Genomic DNA, 19780 nt, shown 5'->3' with positions numbered 1-19780 from the left:
CATCAGGCTTCAACTGACCTTTACTATTTCTTGAGCATTTACCGTGCACTAAGCACTGTTCTAAAAACTGAAGCTACATACATAATAAATACATAATTAGATAAATGTGAAGTTTTTTGCTTTCCTGGAGCTTACACTTCTACCAGGAGAAAGAGGCAAAAATTATGCAAAGAAAAAAAAGCTATTTGGGATCATCTTACCTGTCGAATTTGTTGTAATTATTTCACTAAATATTATAAGTATTTCTTTTAATTATTTTTAAATAGTACCACTTTAACTGCAATGCAATAATCTAGCCCAGTGATCAGCAAATTTTATAAAAGGCAGATAGTCAATATTCTAGGCTTTGAGGGCCTAAAATACCACAACTTTTCAACTATGCAACAGTTCAACTCCGTTGTATCACAAAAGTAGTCATCGACAATATATAAACGAGTGGTCATAACTGTTCCATTAACATTTTATTATGTATGCAAAAACTGAAATTTCTTATGAGTCTCTCAAGGGTCATAGCAATATTACTAATCTTTTGATTTTTTTCAATCACTTAAAATGATAGAGACCATTTTTAGTTCACAAAAATAAAAACAGGCAGTGAGCCATTTCTGGCCCACAGGCGATACATTAACCCCTAATTTAGTTTATGAGTATACTGTATGTCAGTCACCATTTCTCTATTATAGATCATCAACGTTTTTGAATGATACATTTTCTATACTAATCATTAAAAACCCATTCCCAAACTGCCAAAGAAAGTGTTCAGCTGATAAGCGTAATTGGTTTTCAATTAATAGCATATGTTTTTCTCCCTATCTATCCATTTTCCCTCAGCAAAATATTTTGAATGCCAACTATGGCATAAAGACATTCTTTACTGCCCTGCTAGAAATCAGTGTGACTTAGGAAAGGGGATTTCCAGAGAACAAGAAGAAAGCATGGTGAGCAGTAAGACTTAAGACTGAGTCACAGAGGGCTGTGGTTCCTTTCCACATACAGGCCTTCTTGCTACAGATACGTGTGTGTGGCCCTTGCAGGTAATAACAGTAGTCAGTATAACTCCAGATCTCAGAGCAGTAAGTGCTACTGTGAGGAGATTTCCACTTTTTCTAAACATATGGCTTTTGAAAGAATTAAATGAACCTTGATGGATTTGAAGTGATGACAGAAAAATCGCCTATGAAAACAGGAAGCTGGTAAAAGTAACTTACCCTGAAGTGTTTCAGAGACGAGAAGCATTCATCTCTCCACATTCAGGTTTGTCAAAATGATGCAGTACTGGACTCTCTAGAGAAATCTCAACAGTGAAGAGATAAAATTCTGTCACAGTGGTGAGAAAGCGGGTTTTAAAAGATATGTGGGTGTTCATGTGAATTAAAGGTTATATAGCTGTCCTAAAAAATGGGACTCGCCAAGAAAGCTGCTTTTTTTTTCTGAAATCTGAATATTTCCCCTGAATTTTGATGCTCTCCCAAGTCATTTTTTATTCAAAAGCACAAAGAAGACATTCTACTGAGAAGATGAACATGAAAATTCACTCAGAATGAGTGCTTTACACGATCTTCTTTGTCTAGATTTATTAAATGCCCTTCACTTTAAGCACTGGTTGAGTGGATTTGTGGAACTACAGGTGAATGCTAAGCATGTTGGGTGGGGCTGTGAATGTCTGTGTGCATTTGTCACTGAGCAAAAATAAGAAAAAAAAGTCTTGAGCTCTGAAATCAAAAGTTCTTTCTCTTGCATGGGCCATGTTCCAAGACTCTTGGTGAAGAAGATAAAAAGGAAGTGACAGTCCAGCTCAGAGTCCTTCAATAAAAACAACTCTACAATACCCATTGAAGAAAACAAAGGCCAGTCAAACCTGAGTGGCATCTCTGTTATGGGAAACAAATTCTGCTGGGCTCCATTGCAACTGTCAACAACACGTTGAAGGAAAACTTTAATGCAATAAGAAATAAACCTCCATAAGGTTTTCATGATTTTTAAAAACAGTAGGTGGGGAGGTAGGAGTCTGTAGATTCCATACACATAGATTTTATATGGCCAAAGAAGGCCTGGACCTAGAGACTTGTCCTAAAGCAACTTAAAACCACAATAAGATATGACTTCACCCCTACTAGAAGGGTTATCATCAAAAAGACAAAAGATTACAAATGTTGGTGCGGGTGCAGAGAAAAGGGAAGCCTTAGCACTGCTAGTCGGAACGTGCATTAATACAGCCATGATGGAAAACAGTATGGAAATTTCTCAGGAAACTAAAAATAGAATTATCACACTATCCAGTAATCCTATTTCTGGGTATCTATCCAAAGGAGTTGAATCTGTATGCCGAAGAGATGTCTGCCTCCTATGTTCACTGCAGCACTATCTTTTTTTTTTTTTTTTTTTTTTTTTGAGACAGAGTCTCACTCTGTTGCCCAGGCTAGAGTGCAGTGGTGTGATCTTGGCTCACTGCAACCTCCAACTCCCAGGGTCAAGTGATTCTCCTGCCTTGGCCTCCCAAATAGCTTGGACTACAGGTGCACACCACCAAACCCAGCTAATTTTTGTATGTTTAGTAGAGATGGGGATTCACCATGTTGGCCACGATAGTCTCGATCTCTTGACCTCATAATCTCCCTGCCTCAGCCTCCCAAAGTGCTGGGATTACACTGCAGCACTATTTATAATAGGCAAGATATGGAAGTAACCTAGGTGTCCATCATCAGAAAATGGATACAGAAAATGTGTTATGTTACATATACACAATGGCATACTCTTATTCAATCTTAAAAAATAATTCACCTAAAAAATTGTGAATACTATTATTTGTAACTTTAAAAAGGGAGAAATCCTGTCATTTGTGACAACACGGATGAACCTGGACGACACTATTTTAAACAAAATGACCAAGGCACATAAATACAAATACCGCATGACCTCATTTATATGTGAAATCTAAAAAAGTTGAACTCAAAAGCAGAGAGTAGAATGGTGGCTACCAGAGTCTGGAAAAGGGGGTTAGATGGGAAACAGTGTTGATCAAGAGGTACAAAGTTTCACTTAACAGGAGGGATAAGTTTAGTGATCTATTGCACAGAATGGTGACTGTAATAAATAAATACATTGTATATATCAAAATCACTAAAAAATATATTTACAATGTTTTACCACAAAAAAAATGATGATCCTATGAAGGAGCCTAAATAATAAATTAATTTAAATTTAAATTTTAAAAATGCAAGGTGATGGATTTTTTAATTAGCCTAATTCCACATTGTAAACATACATCAAAACATCAAATTGTGCCCATAAATATACATAATTATTATTTTTTAACTTAAAATTAAATTAAACTAAATTAAATAAGAAATAGGTCTCTGAGTGATTCAGAATACATTTCATATATTTATTTATCTAACTGTTTTTTATTTCATAGCTTGTTTTCTCTAGGCTAAACAGAGTTGAAATAATCTCCATACTTAATCTCCATAATCTCCTTCCTCAGGAGTTATCTAAATGTGAAGTCAAGGAAGCAGGAAAGGTGAATGTCTTGTGACTTCATTCATCACCAACTACCTAAACAATCTAAATTGCCAGTTCTCCTGTGAAAACAAAGCATTCTTCTTTGTTCTGACTAATGGGCAGGAACTTCTGCTTTCTAGGGCTGCCCTGGACTTCTGGTGTATGAATGGAAACTCCGACACTCTTCCTGTCTCAATATTCCATTTTAAAAAACAGGAATCAAAATTGACTTCAGAGGGTGGTGATGATGTGGTCACCGTGCCAGACTCTATGATCACACTTTGCAGATGAAGTCTTGGTCACATCAGGGTGACTCAGTCCTTGGCAATCTAGCATTTGTTAGTCCAGTTAAAGGAGCCATGAATTCCTGACCTGAATGACCTTTTTAGTTCTTACAGTGCAAAGCCCATGACATCATTCACCTTCTTCAAACCCTTCAGGGACTCCCTACTTTCTTAAAGATAAAGTCCATGCTCCACATATGATATAAAACACACTTACTCTGCAGTTACCACAGCTTAACTCACATCGTGCCCCCAAACACTAATCTGTTGTTTTTCAGAACTATTTGCAATTTCCTGAACACACTCTGGTTTCACACGTTTTTCATAGTCTATTCTCTCTATACTTTCTGCACCCATCCCATCTCTCACACAACCCACAGTGACTTTTAAGAACCAGTTCTGGCATTACCTCTTCCAAAAGTATTTATAATTTCCCTACTCAACCCCACTCCGTACACATTCTAGGCTAAATTCTCCCTCTCTGTGCCTACAGGGCTTCCTAAAAATACTTCCATTGACGTTGTTATCATAGGCTCTTTGCAAGGTAGGTTTGCTTAACTGTCTCCTGCCTTTCAATCTGTGAGCTCTGAGGAACAGAGACTACTTCTTTTTCCTCTGGATCTCCAACTTTTTTTTTTTTTTTTTTTGAGAAGGAGTTTCACTCTTGCTGCCCAGGCTGGAGTGTAATGGCACCATCTTGGCTCACCACAACCTGCACCTCCTGGGTTGAAGCAATTCTCCTGTCTCAGCCTCCTGAGTAGCTGGAATTACAGGCATATGCCACTATGCCTGGCTAATTTTGTATTTTTAGTAGAGAAAGGGTTTCTCCATGTTGGTCAGGCTGGTCTCAAACACCCGACCTCAGGTGATCTGCCCACCTCAGCCTCCCAAAGTGTTAGGATTACAGGCATGAGGCACTGTGCCTGGCCCTAGATTTCCAACTTTTGATTCAATGTTTAGAGCAAATGAAGCACTGGAAACTTCTGAATGCATTTTTCAGAATCCCCCAATGTTCACCTATAGCTCTTAGAGCCTAAGGAATGCGTCTGGCGTGACATCCTAGTAAGCTATAATTTCACTGTCTTCACTCTACATGAATTGGGAAAGACTTGAGAAAAGCTTGAGAAATAGAGCCAGGGATGTGCAGAGGTTTTAACGCCTTCATTCTGTCCAGCTCGTGCTCAACTATCTGCTCCCATGCATCTCTAATACACTGGGATGATGAAAATGGGGGTGGTGAAACACTACTGCCTCTCTTTTTCTGACCCCAGATCACTATCATGAGAAGGGGAACAGTGAGGTATCATGGCTATATTCGGGAATCAGACAATAAGGCAATGGGAAAAGTCAGTTAGAATCTGGATGTATGATTAGCTGGGAAAGCCCAAGGCTGCAGTCATTGGAGGCTCACACATGATGTGAAGGGACAGCGGGATGCAGTAAGGCACAGCTCTGAGGAATGAGGCTAGGAGTCCTTCTGACCATGTCTGTATCCCAGCCCTACTACATGCTACCCGTGGGCTTTCAGGGGACATATGTTATTCTTTCAGCCTCAATTTCCCCTCAGGAAATAGGTACAAGAACATCTGATGTATGGGACTCTTGTGACATTTAATAAGATAATGAATGTAAACTGTCTAGCGCTCCACAAATAAGAGATCTTGTTATTATCCACTATAAGCTCCAAGGTCTTTCTTTAAATGAAAATTTTAGATGTCCATTTATTCTACTCAAGTAAACATCAATCTAGATAAACCAACGAAGAAAATCTAAAGAAACAAAACACGAAGACTACATCAGCTTAGAAATGGCATGAAAAAGTGTTAGCAAAATGGCATGGTGGCTCATACCTATAATCCCAGCACTTTAGGAAGCCATGGTGGGCAGATCATGAGGTCAGGAGTTTCAGACCAGACTGGCTAACATAGTGAAACCCCATCTCTACTAAAAAATACAAAAACTAGCTGGGCATGGTGACAGGCACCTGTAATCCCAGCTACTCAGGAGGCTGAGGCAAGAGAATTGCTTGAAACCAGGAGATGGAGGTTGCAGTCAGCCGAGATTGCACCATTGCTCTCCAACCTGGGTGACAGAGCAAGACTCCATCTCTGGGAAAAAAGAGTGTTAGTATGTGTCAAGCAATGTTATATTTTATACATATTGACTCATTTAATTCTCATGACAACTCTAAGGTAAGTAATGTTATCATCATTGTTTTTATTATCATCCCTATTATACTAATAAAATGTAAAGTACAAAAAGATTAAGTAACTTATCCCATGTCATGTAGCTAGCAAGTGGCAGAATCAGGATTCACTTGCAAGGAGTCTACATTGCCTGTCCACACCTCCAAACACAAAGCTATTTGAATTAGAAACTGTACCACTTTTCCCTAGTACCTAGGACAGTGCCTCACACATAAAAATGCCATTGAATTGAATTGACTACAAACAAATTGGACTGAACCTGTAATAATTCTTCTTTAACTTAAGTAGGAAGAAATATTTAGCTCCCCTGCACCTGTGTGGTCCTTACATTAACTCAGAGACAGCAGCAGATTCATTCCCACTGAAGAAGCCACGGCCTTGAGTTTGGGGAGGTGCTCAGTCAATCCTCACATCAGTGGCAGTAAGATTTCTTCAGAACACTGAACTTACACATGGCCCTCTACTGTCAGCTCCAAGAGAGCAGGGATTCCTGACTGTTTTGTTCACTGATGCAGCCCCAGTGACTAAACTATTTTCTAGCACGTAGCAGGTGCTTAATAAATACGCGTTAAAGGAAGAAAAGATAAATGTGATCCTATAGAAGACAATAGATTGCATGGAGTTAAGGCACATGCATCTCTTACACTGAGAGTACTGTGGCAACCATTCATGGCCCCTTTTATCCCAGCCGCATGTGGGACCAAGGGACAAATTACCGAAGCACAGCAGAGAAGGTTGCCCGGTTCCCTCTTTGTCTATGAAGTTATGTAGTGAGCAAACAAGAGGACACTGGAGCACAGCGCTGCTTAGAACTGAGGCTCAGTAAACTTTTGTTCGCTGATGAATGAATGTATTAAGCTGACCAGCTCAATTTGATTCATAAGGAAGTAGACTTAAGGCTTTTCTGAGGAAGAACACAATATACTTTCAAGCCAACTTTTAAAACAATAAAACATGATTATACACTCCTAAATAAATCCTTTCAGAAAGTTTGCTTATATGTCAAAGATTTCTAGTATGTGGAAGCCAGTATGTTTCCAGGTTGTGGTGACGTCTGTGTTATTCTCCACATTCCCTGCAAAATGACTCTGTCCTTACCTGAGAGACTGAAACAATATGAAATCCAAAGCTGCCATCCCTCTGCCTTAGCAACTGCACATTCATCCAGAACTCACAGTAGACTTGAAAAGAGGGTGCAAAAGACACAATATATTTCTCCTACTTTATAATACGAAGAGGCAATACAAGTTGGAAAACAGTGAGTAACTTGGGATCTACAATGAATTTAAATGGAAGTTCGTTGGGTGCCTGCAGTTTGTCATCTAAGCAGCCTTGACATACAGAATTCCTGGAACTAGGCTACCTTAATTCAGTCTGACAGCTCTGTGGCAATAAAGCAGCATCCTAAAAATAAAGCATACATAATGCATTTTCCATGCTGGGCATGAAAAATAGTACAATGCTTAAATGCTACCAAAATGGTGTCCCTTGAGATTCATTCACATTACTGTGCAGACTACAGGGGAAGCTCTGGCAAAGCCGCTCAATCAAAGATCACGAAAGGTGCGGGCTTTTCTCTTTTTTTATTCTCTTGATTTTTATATGGACTTAGTCTGCTTCGTCTAATCCTAGATAAATACTTTAGGATATTTAATTTTTTTTAACTATCAAAATGTATCAGCACCAAATAGTATCTGATGACTTTTGTAATAATTTGAGACTCTTGCAAGGACAACTTGGCAGAAAACAAATATGTTCAGTCACACTGATACACATGTGATTGTTTATGGTAAACAAGAAAATCTGGTAAGCACTTGGACCTTGGCTTGCATTAAAAAATCTTGCAGCAGTGTTCACAACGATACATCAATACTGCACTTGAGTAGAAATATTATCAATGTTAGATTATTGAACTGAAAAAAGAGATTAAATAGAAATGTTGGTATAGTGGGAAAATCAGAAACCATCATGCTAAAATTTGCACATTTTTGACATTATCCTATAATTGTATTAAGTTATACTGAGAGGTAGTGTAGCTTAACAGAAGCAACATGAGGAAACTTCAGTGTCAGGGACAGAATTGGGCACAATTCCAGTTTCATTGCTCACTAGTAGGTGACTTGGGGCAAATTTTATAAGCTCACTGAGTCTCGGGAATCCTCTATTTAAAATAAGCATATTATCTGTGGTGTCAAATTGTTAGGGGGTATAATAGACAGCACACATCAAATACAATGTAAGTATCATCTGATGCATAACACTAGATTCTTTATCACAGTTGAAAAGTACTTCATTATTGCACACAAATATTTTAAGCCCCTTTAATGCTGTGCTTTCGTTCATTTTAAGACTTCCTACACAAATACATGAAGGATGAAAATCTGCTCCAGTGAGAACTGCTGGATCTTACACTGTAGCACACTGCTGGCTCTGCCTACTGAATTACCATCTTGCCCTTCCTCAAGTGCACCCTTCTTACTTTCTAGCATATCTTGGAGCATAATCTGTCAGAAAACAGTCTGCTAGAAAGTACAATACCAGTAAGCCCACTAATTTCACACATCTTTTTGTTTTCGAGAAGAATCATCTAGAACCCGTCAATCACACAGTCAAGATCTTGTCCCGGACTAAACTGAGCTAGCTGATTGGATCACCCGCACCAGTTCTACCAATTTAGAAAAATCCTAAAGATAAGCTTTATCATTGGAACTCTTTGTCTTTTTACTGAATCAACAGAGAGCTTTATCTGAAAGGCTGGGGCAAGCAGATCACTCAAATCATAGCATCTGATTTCTTTTTATGTCTCCTTCTGCATGTCATATATCCATTTTATAATTACTCTGGGCCTCAATTTCCATATTTCTTCAATGTTCGTCACACAGTCCCCAGGGTCTGTATGAATTTGTATGAGGATTTAATGAAATAATGCAAGCACAGTACATAGAACAGAGCCTGATATATATATATATATATATATATATATATATATATATATATATATATATGAAAATTCAATCACTCTTAGCTATGGTTAATGTTGCTTTGTCTCCTTGTGAGAAAAAAAGAGATTCCCATAGCTCTATCTGTCCCTCAGTGTAAGTCATCTATTTCATTACATTAAATAACTAAATTTTCTAGTAGGCTGTGGTGATAAAGAAGATGTACCTTAGGGCCCCTTAAAGGATTTGTTGAGGGAAGCAGATTTATGAAAAGAGAAAAGACCTGGAAGTTAGAAGACAAAAATTTTTGCTGGATAACTAACTCATTACACGACCTTGAGCAATCTTCTTGCCTTTCTTTCATCTTTAAATTGAGGTTTAAAAAAGTCTACTGCATAAAATTATTTAAGAAAATAACTAAGACAACCCAGATATCTAAATTCAACCTGCAGTACAGACTACCCACTTTCTCGGTGCCAGTTATAAATTTCTTTTCATAAACATTAATCAAAGGTCAGAACATAAACAACATTTAGGGCAGATTATTTACAGTCTTTGCTGGCTCCTCACTCTCTCAAATATTAAAAGATCTACTCCTAGACCAAGCCAGATCATCAGAGAAATATATACCTAAATTAAATCTATTGTTCCTCCTGCAGAAAACTCATTAACAAATTACACTAGAGTGTGTTGCTAGCATACTATATTGATAGTCCTCACAAGAATAAGCCCTCCAAACATTTTATTTGCATTGTAAGGAGGCTGCCAAAAACATTTTTCATTACCTCCACAATGAATTCTTTAAGAGATCCTCTAGAGAAAGCCCCGCCTGGACTGAAGACTAAAAATGTTACAATGTGTCCTAAGTATTAGAAGCTGGTGGTTTCCAGTACAGATTTATGTTTAGAATACAAGGAACAAGCAACAGATGGATTCCTGCACTTGTTCAAAATATTTATTGAGTACCTATTATGGGCCAGACTCTCCACTAAGATCCAGAAATGCAATTCTAAAGAAAACAGGAAGCCTCTTTGCCTTCGCAGACCCAGAGAGCAGTAAGAAGGAACAAATGATTAAAGAAATGATTATAATGCAAATATGTATTATATAATGTAATGATATAGAGCATGCTGAAAAAAGATGCTGGGTAACTAGGTAAGATGTGTTGCCTCCCTGGGTGGGCTGAGAGGCTCAAATAAAGCCAAGCTTTGACCAACAGAATAAGAGGGGCCAAGAAGAAAGCTACACACTTCCATGGAAATCAGGGAAGACAGACACAGAGACGAAAAGACTAGAAATGGGTGGATGGGTAGAGACACTGAGAACCTAACACTGTCTATACCATGACCGGAAGTGTTCTATCTATGCACTTTGCATCACTACAACAGTCTGCTTGAGTAGAATTATACTGCATAGCGTAATGGTAACTATATGGAAATGATTTCATGAGCTCCTGAAGACACCGTCCTGACTTTGTGACTCTAAATGACTAAGTAGACGAAGATATCAAAGAGACAATGTTGTTTGGGATATAATCTCAGGGATTTAATGCATTAAATGGAGTCACATTAGTATAACCTATTAGTTTATTTCTATTACCACTCCCACATGAACAGAGAGAGAGCTATCCAGGCTATATTGAGATTATAAACTCCTCCTTTAAATTGAATTTTTATTCTCAAAGATGTCAGAAATTCAGAGCAAAGAATTAAATATCTAAGAGAAATTGTGACTACAAAAGTTTAATTGAGCAGTTTTAGTCATAGTCTGAGCACATACGGAAATAATATATGAGACTTGGAGGTTACGTGAGGAATTCAACGAACTTGGTACTTCATGTACTTGATAAAATAATAATAATAACCAATATTTATTGAAGGTTTATCTTGTACCAAATACTGGTTCTAAGTGTTTTCCATGTATTAACTAACAACAATCTCATATGGTAGACAGTATTGTCATTTTACAGCTGAGGAAACTGAGGCATAAAGAGACCCAGTAACATTTCCAAGGCATATGGTTGGTAAGGTCAAACCTAGTTAGTCCAACTCGAGGGTCCAGGCTCTTAGCTGCTACTGTATTCTCCAAACTTCCATCAAAGAGCATCTAAAGGAAGCTCAAAAGACTATCAGAGAACCCTGTCTCAGGCTGTACCCAGGAGTTCATCTTCTCTTCTCTGGGCCTTTATGACATGAAAATAAATGGCAATATAGTATAACAAGGGGGATCTTGTGCCCTACTCTGCCCAGAACAGCTGCTGTGTACCTGTTGTCCCAATGCCCACCAGCATCTTCCTTCACCCACAGAGTTCCAGTTTGGATAATAAGTTACATATTCCCATAAGTCCAGTGGCTAAGAAGTTATGTTCTGAACTTTGCTGGGCCTACAGTCAAAACCTAGCTTAGCCACTTACTAGCTGTGGAGTTGAGGCCAACCACTTTGCCTCAATAAGCCTCAATTTTCTCATCTACTAAATGGAAATAATAATAGTCCCTACCTCATAGCATTGTTATGAGAACTCTAGGAGCCAACACACATGAATCAATTTGTATAATCCTTAGCAATTTGTGGGCACCGAATAAAAATTCATTTTTATCAACATTAGATTAAATGTTTGAGAGGGTTTCTTATATTGGCATAATTGTGGTGGACTGCTTTGTTAACTTGAAACATCAAAGCATACCTGTGAATCTGGAGCACCTAGACAAGAACCACTATCTGTAAGGAATGTCCGATTTTTCTAAGTAAATCACTGGTACTTCAAGAAGTATCCATTCTAAAATGAAATTACAATGCTAAAGCCATTGGAAATGCAGTTTGGGTCTCAGCCACTCCCAGGGGTTTTAATCCATTCCATTCTAGGCTCCCTGGGAACCTCACTGAAATGCTAAATTTCATGGTAACACAGAGAAAGTAAGTATCCTTTGAGTTTATAATCTCTTTGGGGTACGTTTTAGCCTCTTGGGTCAGTCTAGATGCAAAGTTGTAAATTCTGGCATCATTCTGCATTCAAACACAAGCCACTGATTCACTATACTTTGTATTCAAACCCTGGAATAGCTTTAATATTCAGAAAATATCTTTTATAGGGCATCAGCATGACCACAGACCAACCCTTTTGCTGGCAATCGCAGTAACTGGCTACACGTGTTAGAACCTGCCAAAATGTTTGTCACTCAAGAAGAAAGACTCTTGAAAGACAGGCTCAGTGGACCATCGTGATGGGTTTGATAAAACCACACAGCTAGTTAGTATACATACTGAACAAATCGCCTATTTTTGCCTCATTCTTTTTATTTGTTAAATAAAGGGGTTAAATCCATGGGGGGGGGGGGAAAGCAAGGGGTTGAACCTAACATGGTCTGGTTCTGTGCCTCTTAAGAAGATTCCATCTGCTCCAGAAAAATAACCTGCTTCCCCCTTACTTTTAAAAACTCCTACTTCCTCCCATAGTAACCTATTTAATAGTATGCCTGACAGCAAGTTCTTTGCCTCCAGCCTAGCTTCCTCTCCTCATCAGGTAAACTGCCATTGGCTTTAATTAGATTTAATAAGCCACTGGGAAGTGCAGCAGAGGGAAATGGAGAGCAAAGATTATGCAGTATGGGCTTACTCTTGCATGTCCAATGCAGCATTTTCCTGGAACTCTCATATCCTCCCAGGCTGGGAAAATACAGAATGCCAAGCGCATGGAAAGAAAGGCGGCTGCTGCTGCTGTCCAAATGTGAACCGTGGGTGGAGAAAAATCGTTTAGAAAAAGAGATTGAGGGAAAAGAGAAAATGAACCCAAATCCCCAACAGCTGCAAATAACGAAGCACGTGAATCTGTTACCTTGGATGAACTCTGCTTTCCTGCTCACAGACGGCAGGGTCCTGTTGAGCCCCAGGATCCTGTCTAGGTGGAAGGCAAACACCTCACTCATGTCCAAGGGCTGCTTGAGAAGCCCACAAGGGCTAGGGCCGCAGCGGGGCACAGCGCCAGGTGCACCCCCCTCCAGCACCAGCAAGCGGGCACCGCTCTTAGACGACACGGGCCGGAGCCCTGCCACTGCGCTGTCCGCCAAGAGTCTCATTCTTCGGATGTCATCTTTGCTCAGCCAGGAGGGGGCGCTCTCGCTGTAGATCCTAATGTTGCTCTCCCTGGCCTTGGGCTGCAGGAAGTCTGGACCCCCCGCTCGCACTCCTGGACCCCGCATCAACCTCCAGGGTCGCTCTCCAATCTTGGCCAGGTTTCCTCCCTGAGCATACCCAGGTGCTCCAGCATCAGCTTCCTGCGGCTGAAGGGATGGTCCGACCAAAGCCTCCAGCCCTGGGGCAGCTGATGCCACTGCATGCTTTTTCCTGCGCTTGGGCTTCACGGTGCCGCGAATATTGGCAGGCTTGCTGCGCTTGGAGCGTAGGGTAATGTACACCACATTGGGCTGCAGGGTGGTCCCATTGCCCTGGGACTCAGGAGGGGCCAGGGTACCATCCAGGGGTATCTCAGGGAAGGGTGCCTCGGTGGTGTGGCGGCGGCGATGTGGCCCCTTCTCGGCCGCCTGTCCGTGCTGGAGAGAGGCCCTCCCCACCTGGCTCACCAGGAAGCCCAGGTAGATGGCGCAGGCAGTGCCCAGAAGAAGGTTTCTCCGGGTCCTCGGACGCCGGCTGCTCCAGAGTTTACACACCCGTGGGAGGAACAGGGAGCAGATGAACCAGTTTATGAGCTGCCCCGGCTTGTCTGGACAGGTCATTTCTCTGCTGCATCCACATGTTGAACAGAGTTTAAAGTCTGCAGTTGGCTCCTGCTAATGTAATGCATGGTTTCCTGACTTCAGCTGCCGCGTCCGCTTCGGGATCTAAGTGGTCTCCAGTGGGTAGAAGTGGAAGGAAAGGATTGGTGATGAAGCTGAGAATGTTTCTGACACAACAAACCTTTTAAACTATCAGCCTCCCCAAGGAGAAATGCGGCTTGCTTCTGGGAATGAATGGATACAGAGTTAACTGAGTCACAATCTCAAACATTTCAGTTCCTCTACAAAAGTACAGAAAAAAAGTAATCATTTCCTTTCATAAATATCACCACTAAGTGTTTTTAAAAATAAAATTTAAAAACATGGAAACAAGATAGATGTATAGATTTGATAGTCACTTTCAAGTAGTGAAAACAAGCTACAAAAATCCAAGAGTATTTTGTAACTTGTACTTAGAGTCTTTAAGCTGATTCTAAAGCAAAAGCTTTAAAATGTGACAAACCTAGGCTTTTCCTTTTTGAAATTCAGAAATAAGGCAAGTAATTGATGATTTTTAAAACTCTATAACTAAACCATATTTATTTTTAAAGTCCTGAATTAACTAAGTACAAGCACCAAGTATTAACAATAAAATTTAGAAACATATTCTCTTAATCTAATGGTACAATTTTTTCTTTATTAATACGTTCCATTAGTTTACATTGTTAGCATAATACAAAGCCATAAATGTCCATATATCTTGGAAGCAGTTACATTTATTCTATTTCTCTCTCTTTCTATGTTTTACACACACACACACACAACACAAATCTGACTGCTTTTTATTTCTTTTCTTTCCACCGAAGTCAGCTGAAAGAAAATAAAAGCATCTCTAGATCTGTTTTTTCACTATTAAAAAGAAAAAGAAGAAACTCATAAGCAACCTTACTTACACAGCTGGCCCCATGCTTGGCTCCAAGAAGAATGTAATCCCTGACTCTAATGCAAAGAACTTTTAAAGGCTGAGGCATGTAAGTAGAACATATTTCATGGTCAAGAGTGTTCCACATTTCAAACATTTCACTTCAGCTTTAAAAGCTCCCTTGAAAACTGCTGATTGCAAAGCAAAACTTGTTAACAGATCGCTGCATGGTTTTAAGAGGTAGAAGGCTTTTGAAAACAATAGTTAACAAAACAAACTTTAGTTTTAAATTCTGAAAAAAGAAATGCCGTAGAGAATCAGTTTTCATTCAAATAACTTTCCCCTTATTCTTAACCCCTGGGAGCCCTCTAGTGTCCTGTTTGCAAACACACTCAGAAATCAGTCTCATGAAGTTCAAAAGATCGGGAGTGTTTGCTTAGCTTGGTGGAGCGGCCGCAGCCAAGTAAGTAACTTGTAAAATGAGGAATGCCATAACCCCTCGAGTATCCCACATAACTTGGGGTTAGAGCACAAGCGATCCCAGGAACTACTCACCTTACCATCTTGGCCGTTTACAGAGTAACATTTGTCTTCCACCAGTTCCAGGAAGAGAAGGCCTAGAAGTTTAGGGAAAAAAAAAAAAAAAAAAGGTAAGAAAGAGTTAATACAAATGAGGGGAAAAAATAGAACAGTGAGATAACAGTGCACATAGATAAGGAAAGACATTTATAGTGTGCAGTTGCACGGTGCCACAGTTCACAAAAAGAAGTCGTGGATTCTTTCTGATTGGAGGCTTTTTCAAAAAACAGGTTGGGGATTGGCCTGGGTGGTTTGCACGTCCTAGCAACAAAGGCAGGGGCTGATGACCTTGGGGGTCTCAACTGGACTATGGTAAATCGAATCAAAGAGCAAGAAGACAGAAAGGGGACAGGGATTTTTCCTCCCCACAGAGAAAGAAGGTTGTGATACTGGAGAGTGGGTAAAAGATTAGCATATGGTGTATAATCCTAAAAATATTATATTTTACAATGCAAAAAAGAGCAAGGAGTTGGAATATATACGGAGGGAGAGAATAAAATTCCAAGTGGTAACTTGACAAAAATTATAATGTGTCTGTTATTTCAGCACTCCAAACTCAGTCCTTTTTTCTTCTTTAAAAGTCCTGCCACATGGAGGAACGAGAAGGAGCCATCCCAATATTGACAGTAGCCTAAAGTACCTGCTTATTTTGGCTAAACTTTGTGAGAATTCAGGCATCAAAGCAATTTTATTTGTGCTCAAAAACTCTTAAAGCACACATTTCCATACACACAGAATTATTTTCTAGATAGGAAATGTAAACTTCTTGCAAGGAAACTATACCAAAGCTGCATTTTATAACCATCTTATTATTTTCACAGTCAGAGGAAGAAGTGACCTGGCTCTAAAAGAATTGAAAGTAAGCCTTTGGCGGAGGCCAGCTACAATAAGCAGAAGTCTCCTCTAGCTGTTTTTAGAGCTATTTTTTTTTCATGGAGAAATGCCTAGGAGGTAGGTAGAGTTGTGCGAGTTCGTAAATTTGGTTGACCTACCTTCCCACCCCCACTCCGAAAATGTCTCCTAGAAAAAGAACAATATACTGTCTCCTGCTATAGCCCCAACAGTGATTAGTGGAGGCTACACGATCTGCTCTGAACTGTGATATTCAGAGAATGGGCTGCAAAGGCAGAAAGCCTGACTTTAAGTTCTCTTCATTTACCTCTTACATGTGGTCCCCCTGTGGCAAGTAATCTTACCTCTCTAAGCCTCAGTTTCCCCCCTATGTAAGAGGAGGAAAATAACAGCACTTGCTCCATCGCTTTCTCGTGATGATTAAATGAGAGAGCGGCCTTGGAATGATCGTTTGAAATATTCAGCAATGTGTTTGTCTTTATCCCCCACGATGCCTCATTAAATCGCTTGGAGGCCCCTCTCCTCAGCCCAGGCCTCGGCAGATAGTCACCATTGCACCACAGCAAAGCTCTCATGGGAGAACTGGGGATAAGCAGCCAAGATACTGATATAACCAATACAGTGGATAAGCAGGGCTTGTCAGACATAATCAGAAAACAATGTTAGTGATTCCCCCCACTGCCCACTGAAACCTGTCCTGTGGCCTGACGCCTCTTTTCCACATTTTTAAATGGAAACTCAGGCAGGCTCCATAACTTTTCTAGTCACATTTAAATTTTTTTAAAAGTTCTCCAGCTGTTAGCCATAGACATACAGACATGTAATATACATAAACTAATTAACATGTTTGATTCTGTATCATAGTCAATTTTTTAAATTTGTTTTACATTTTCAGAATTTCTCCAGAAGACAGCAGTCCCTCAAAAAGCATAACCAAAATCTACTGAAAAGAGACAGAGGAGATGCATCTTAGATTATGTTTTGTTCCTACCTAGAGCTCTTATTCCTTAACCTGTCACCCCACTTTGAGCTTGGCTCTAGCTGTTCCAAGGTAGTGGGAAAAGAGAAGCAATAATGGCAGAAATGGCCTTCCTACTCCATTGATATTGCTGGTTTATAAGCTCTCCAGGCTTGGCAGGTGTGCAAAGCTGACTCTGCGATCAGCATCTTGCAGTCACTTCAAAGACACCACTATCAAAGCATCTCTCTGGCTGGCTGTTCATAGCCCCTCAGTCCCTTGAAATGAACTTGGTAGCCCCCTGTTCTGTTGAGATCACCTCATCTCTCCAGGCTGTTCTCTTAGGTAGCATTTAGGCAGACCCGCAGGCTGGTTTTCTCACTTGGGCCTCTTTGTACACAAGTGATCCAATGGATGTAGTCACCACCATTTGCTCCAGCATCCACAGACTTCCCGATGCAGCAACTCACCTCCCTGAGAACAGCAGATCCATATCTCATTTTGGAATGTGGAAGCAATTCCCATCAATTGCTTATGGTCTCTATTGAAAGTGAGAGGGAAGACATTTTCTGCCATCAGGTAGCATGGAATACAGAGAAGTTTAATTTCGTTTTAGATAAATAAAGCAAAATTCCGTGAACAAGCATTAGTTTGAAAATTTGTTGCCACAATATAACATTCATGTGTAACTTACAATATAATCTGTGAGTGTGCATGCAGAACTCAAAGCATGCATAATTATTAATATCATGAGATCAGAGAGATTAATAAGCCTCATGTCTAAAATATTTTCTCTTCTTAAAAAAATGAGGGAAATTAAGTGAAAAAGTAGACAGTAAGACAATGATAGGGCCCACTAGAATTGCCTAGAGACCTTTCCACATCTTTATGGAGGGGCAAGGATGGTGATGGAGAAACAACATGAGCCTTGACAGGATTGTGGGAATGTTCTATTTCTTCATTTAGATGGGATTTACAGAAGTATGCTTATTTTGAGGTAACACATTGACTATTCATTTATGATTTCTGTACTTTTCCATGCTTATATATAGCTTATCCTTCAATCAAATTGGAAAAGGTGGTAGGTGAGTAGCTGTTTATTTTATATTCTTTATACCTTGTATATATGTTATAAATCTATATAGAAGGAGAGTAGGACTAATAATTTATTTACAATGAAAAATACATATGACTTCAGTCATTTAAAAATTAAGTTTAAATATTAAAGAACAGTAAAATCCCTGAAGATTTTTAAAATATATGAGTGTCTAGGCCGCATCTATCTTCCCAGAGAGTCTGTATGATCTGAAGTAGGGCCCACGAATCCTACTTATAATGTGCAGAGTTATAATTCACTGTCCTATGAGTTAAATACTTAGTTCTAGAAGCAAATTAACACCTTTTACAGTTAAATGATGTCTTAGGTTTCACTGGCAATGAAGTAATCTGTAAATCCTTTCAGGCTTCCAATTATAAGATCCTAGTTTGGTCAAGGTTATTTGCCTTCAGTCTGGCACAACTCCTGGACCAGACTAGATGGTAAATCGGGCCTCATTTTTCCACCCCCAGCACTCTCATTTCCCCACTCCTGTCAGATGTCACTTGCTGCGACTGTGTAGCAGCTTGACCATCTTCCGAGAGTGCTTGGGAAAGTGAAGGACAATATTTAAGGATTTCAATCACTGAGAAGCTAAGTACTAAAGTTTTCCTTGCCGTTGTTGACCCATGCTTATTGCACAGAATGCAGACTTGCAGATGGGCACCTTGTTCCTGGTTCACTGTTGCCCAGACCCTTCCACTGGGGGTCCCTATCCGTTGCTCCTCATATTCCTGATTTCTAGGACCCATAACCCTACTACAATTATAATCCCGGCATTAGCCTAGGTTCCTGGGTACAACTTTTGCCCTACTTATTGCATGGAATTTGCTAATACCTTTGCCATCCATTCCAACAACAGGCCTGGACAGCACCAAGCTGCCCTGTCCTGCTGCTGAAAAACTTTTAAGTTAATAATCTTTGAAGTTTTGTCATAAAAGTGTTAAATAGTACTCTATACTATATCTCTTTTGAACTGTATGCAAAAGAAGTTATATTGTTATATTTTATAGAAATACGTAAATTGTTGTATTATAAAGACATGCACACATATGTTCATTGCAGCACTGTTTACAACAGCAAAGACCTGGAACCAACCCAAATGCCCATCGATGATAGACTGGACAGGGAAAATGTGGCATATATATACCATGGAACACTATGCAGCCATAAAAAACAATGAGTTCGTGTCCTTTGTAGGGACATAGATGAATCTGGAAACCATCATTCTGAGCAAAGTGACACAAGAACAGAAAATCAAACACTGCATGTTTTCACTCATAGGTGTGTGAACAATAAGAACACATGGACACAGGAAGGGGAGCATCATACACTGGGGTCTGTGGTGGGGCTAGGGGAGGGACAGTAGGGGGTGAGGAGGTTGGGGAGGGATAACATGAGGAGAAATCCCAGATATAGGTGATGGGGGGATGGAGGCAGCAAACCACATTGCCATGTATGTACCTATGCAACAATCCTGCATGATCTGCACATGTACCCCAGAACCTAAAGTACAATAGAAATAAATAAATAATTAAATATGTTCACTTTTATCTGACACTTGATTGCTTACCCCTAAGGACATCATTTCTGTTGACCTACACTAGCACATCTATTTGCAGCAGGAGAAGCACTTTTGGAGAAAATCACCTGTCCCCTAATAACTGGTCTTACAAATCTATGAAGTAACATTAAGTGCCATAGCTAATCACTCATATATGACCAAGAGAACA

At 39.8% G+C, this 19780-nt stretch overlaps 1 protein-coding gene across 3 annotated transcripts in view; it reads right to left on the bottom strand.

The window, feature by feature from the left end:
• The window catches only part of GASK1B (golgi associated kinase 1B), a 51901-nt gene extending 36610 nt beyond the window's left edge, over nucleotides 1-15291 (bottom strand). The window contains exons 1-2 of one of the 3 annotated variants that reach the window (XM_010338562.3): nucleotides 15118-15291; nucleotides 12764-13885 (exon numbers count right to left, since the gene is read on the bottom strand). In XM_010338562.3, the coding sequence (XP_010336864.3) occupies nucleotides 12764-13661 (898 nt within the window). In that variant the 5' untranslated portion in view covers nucleotides 13662-13885; nucleotides 15118-15291. Of the gene's footprint in view, nucleotides 1-12763; nucleotides 13886-14593; nucleotides 14873-15117 lie in introns of those variants that run through there. The other 2 variants (XM_003927937.4, XM_010338563.3) reach the window with 2 other exon arrangements.
• Nucleotides 15292-19780: the final 4489 nt, after the last annotated feature.

This window comes from Saimiri boliviensis, chromosome 3 (assembly GCF_048565385.1).
Source record: "Saimiri boliviensis isolate mSaiBol1 chromosome 3, mSaiBol1.pri, whole genome shotgun sequence".
Taxonomy (NCBI): Eukaryota; Metazoa; Chordata; class Mammalia; order Primates; family Cebidae; genus Saimiri; species Saimiri boliviensis.
The sequence above is the reverse complement of the archived record's forward strand: the minus strand, read 5'-3'. Positions and strand labels throughout refer to the sequence as shown.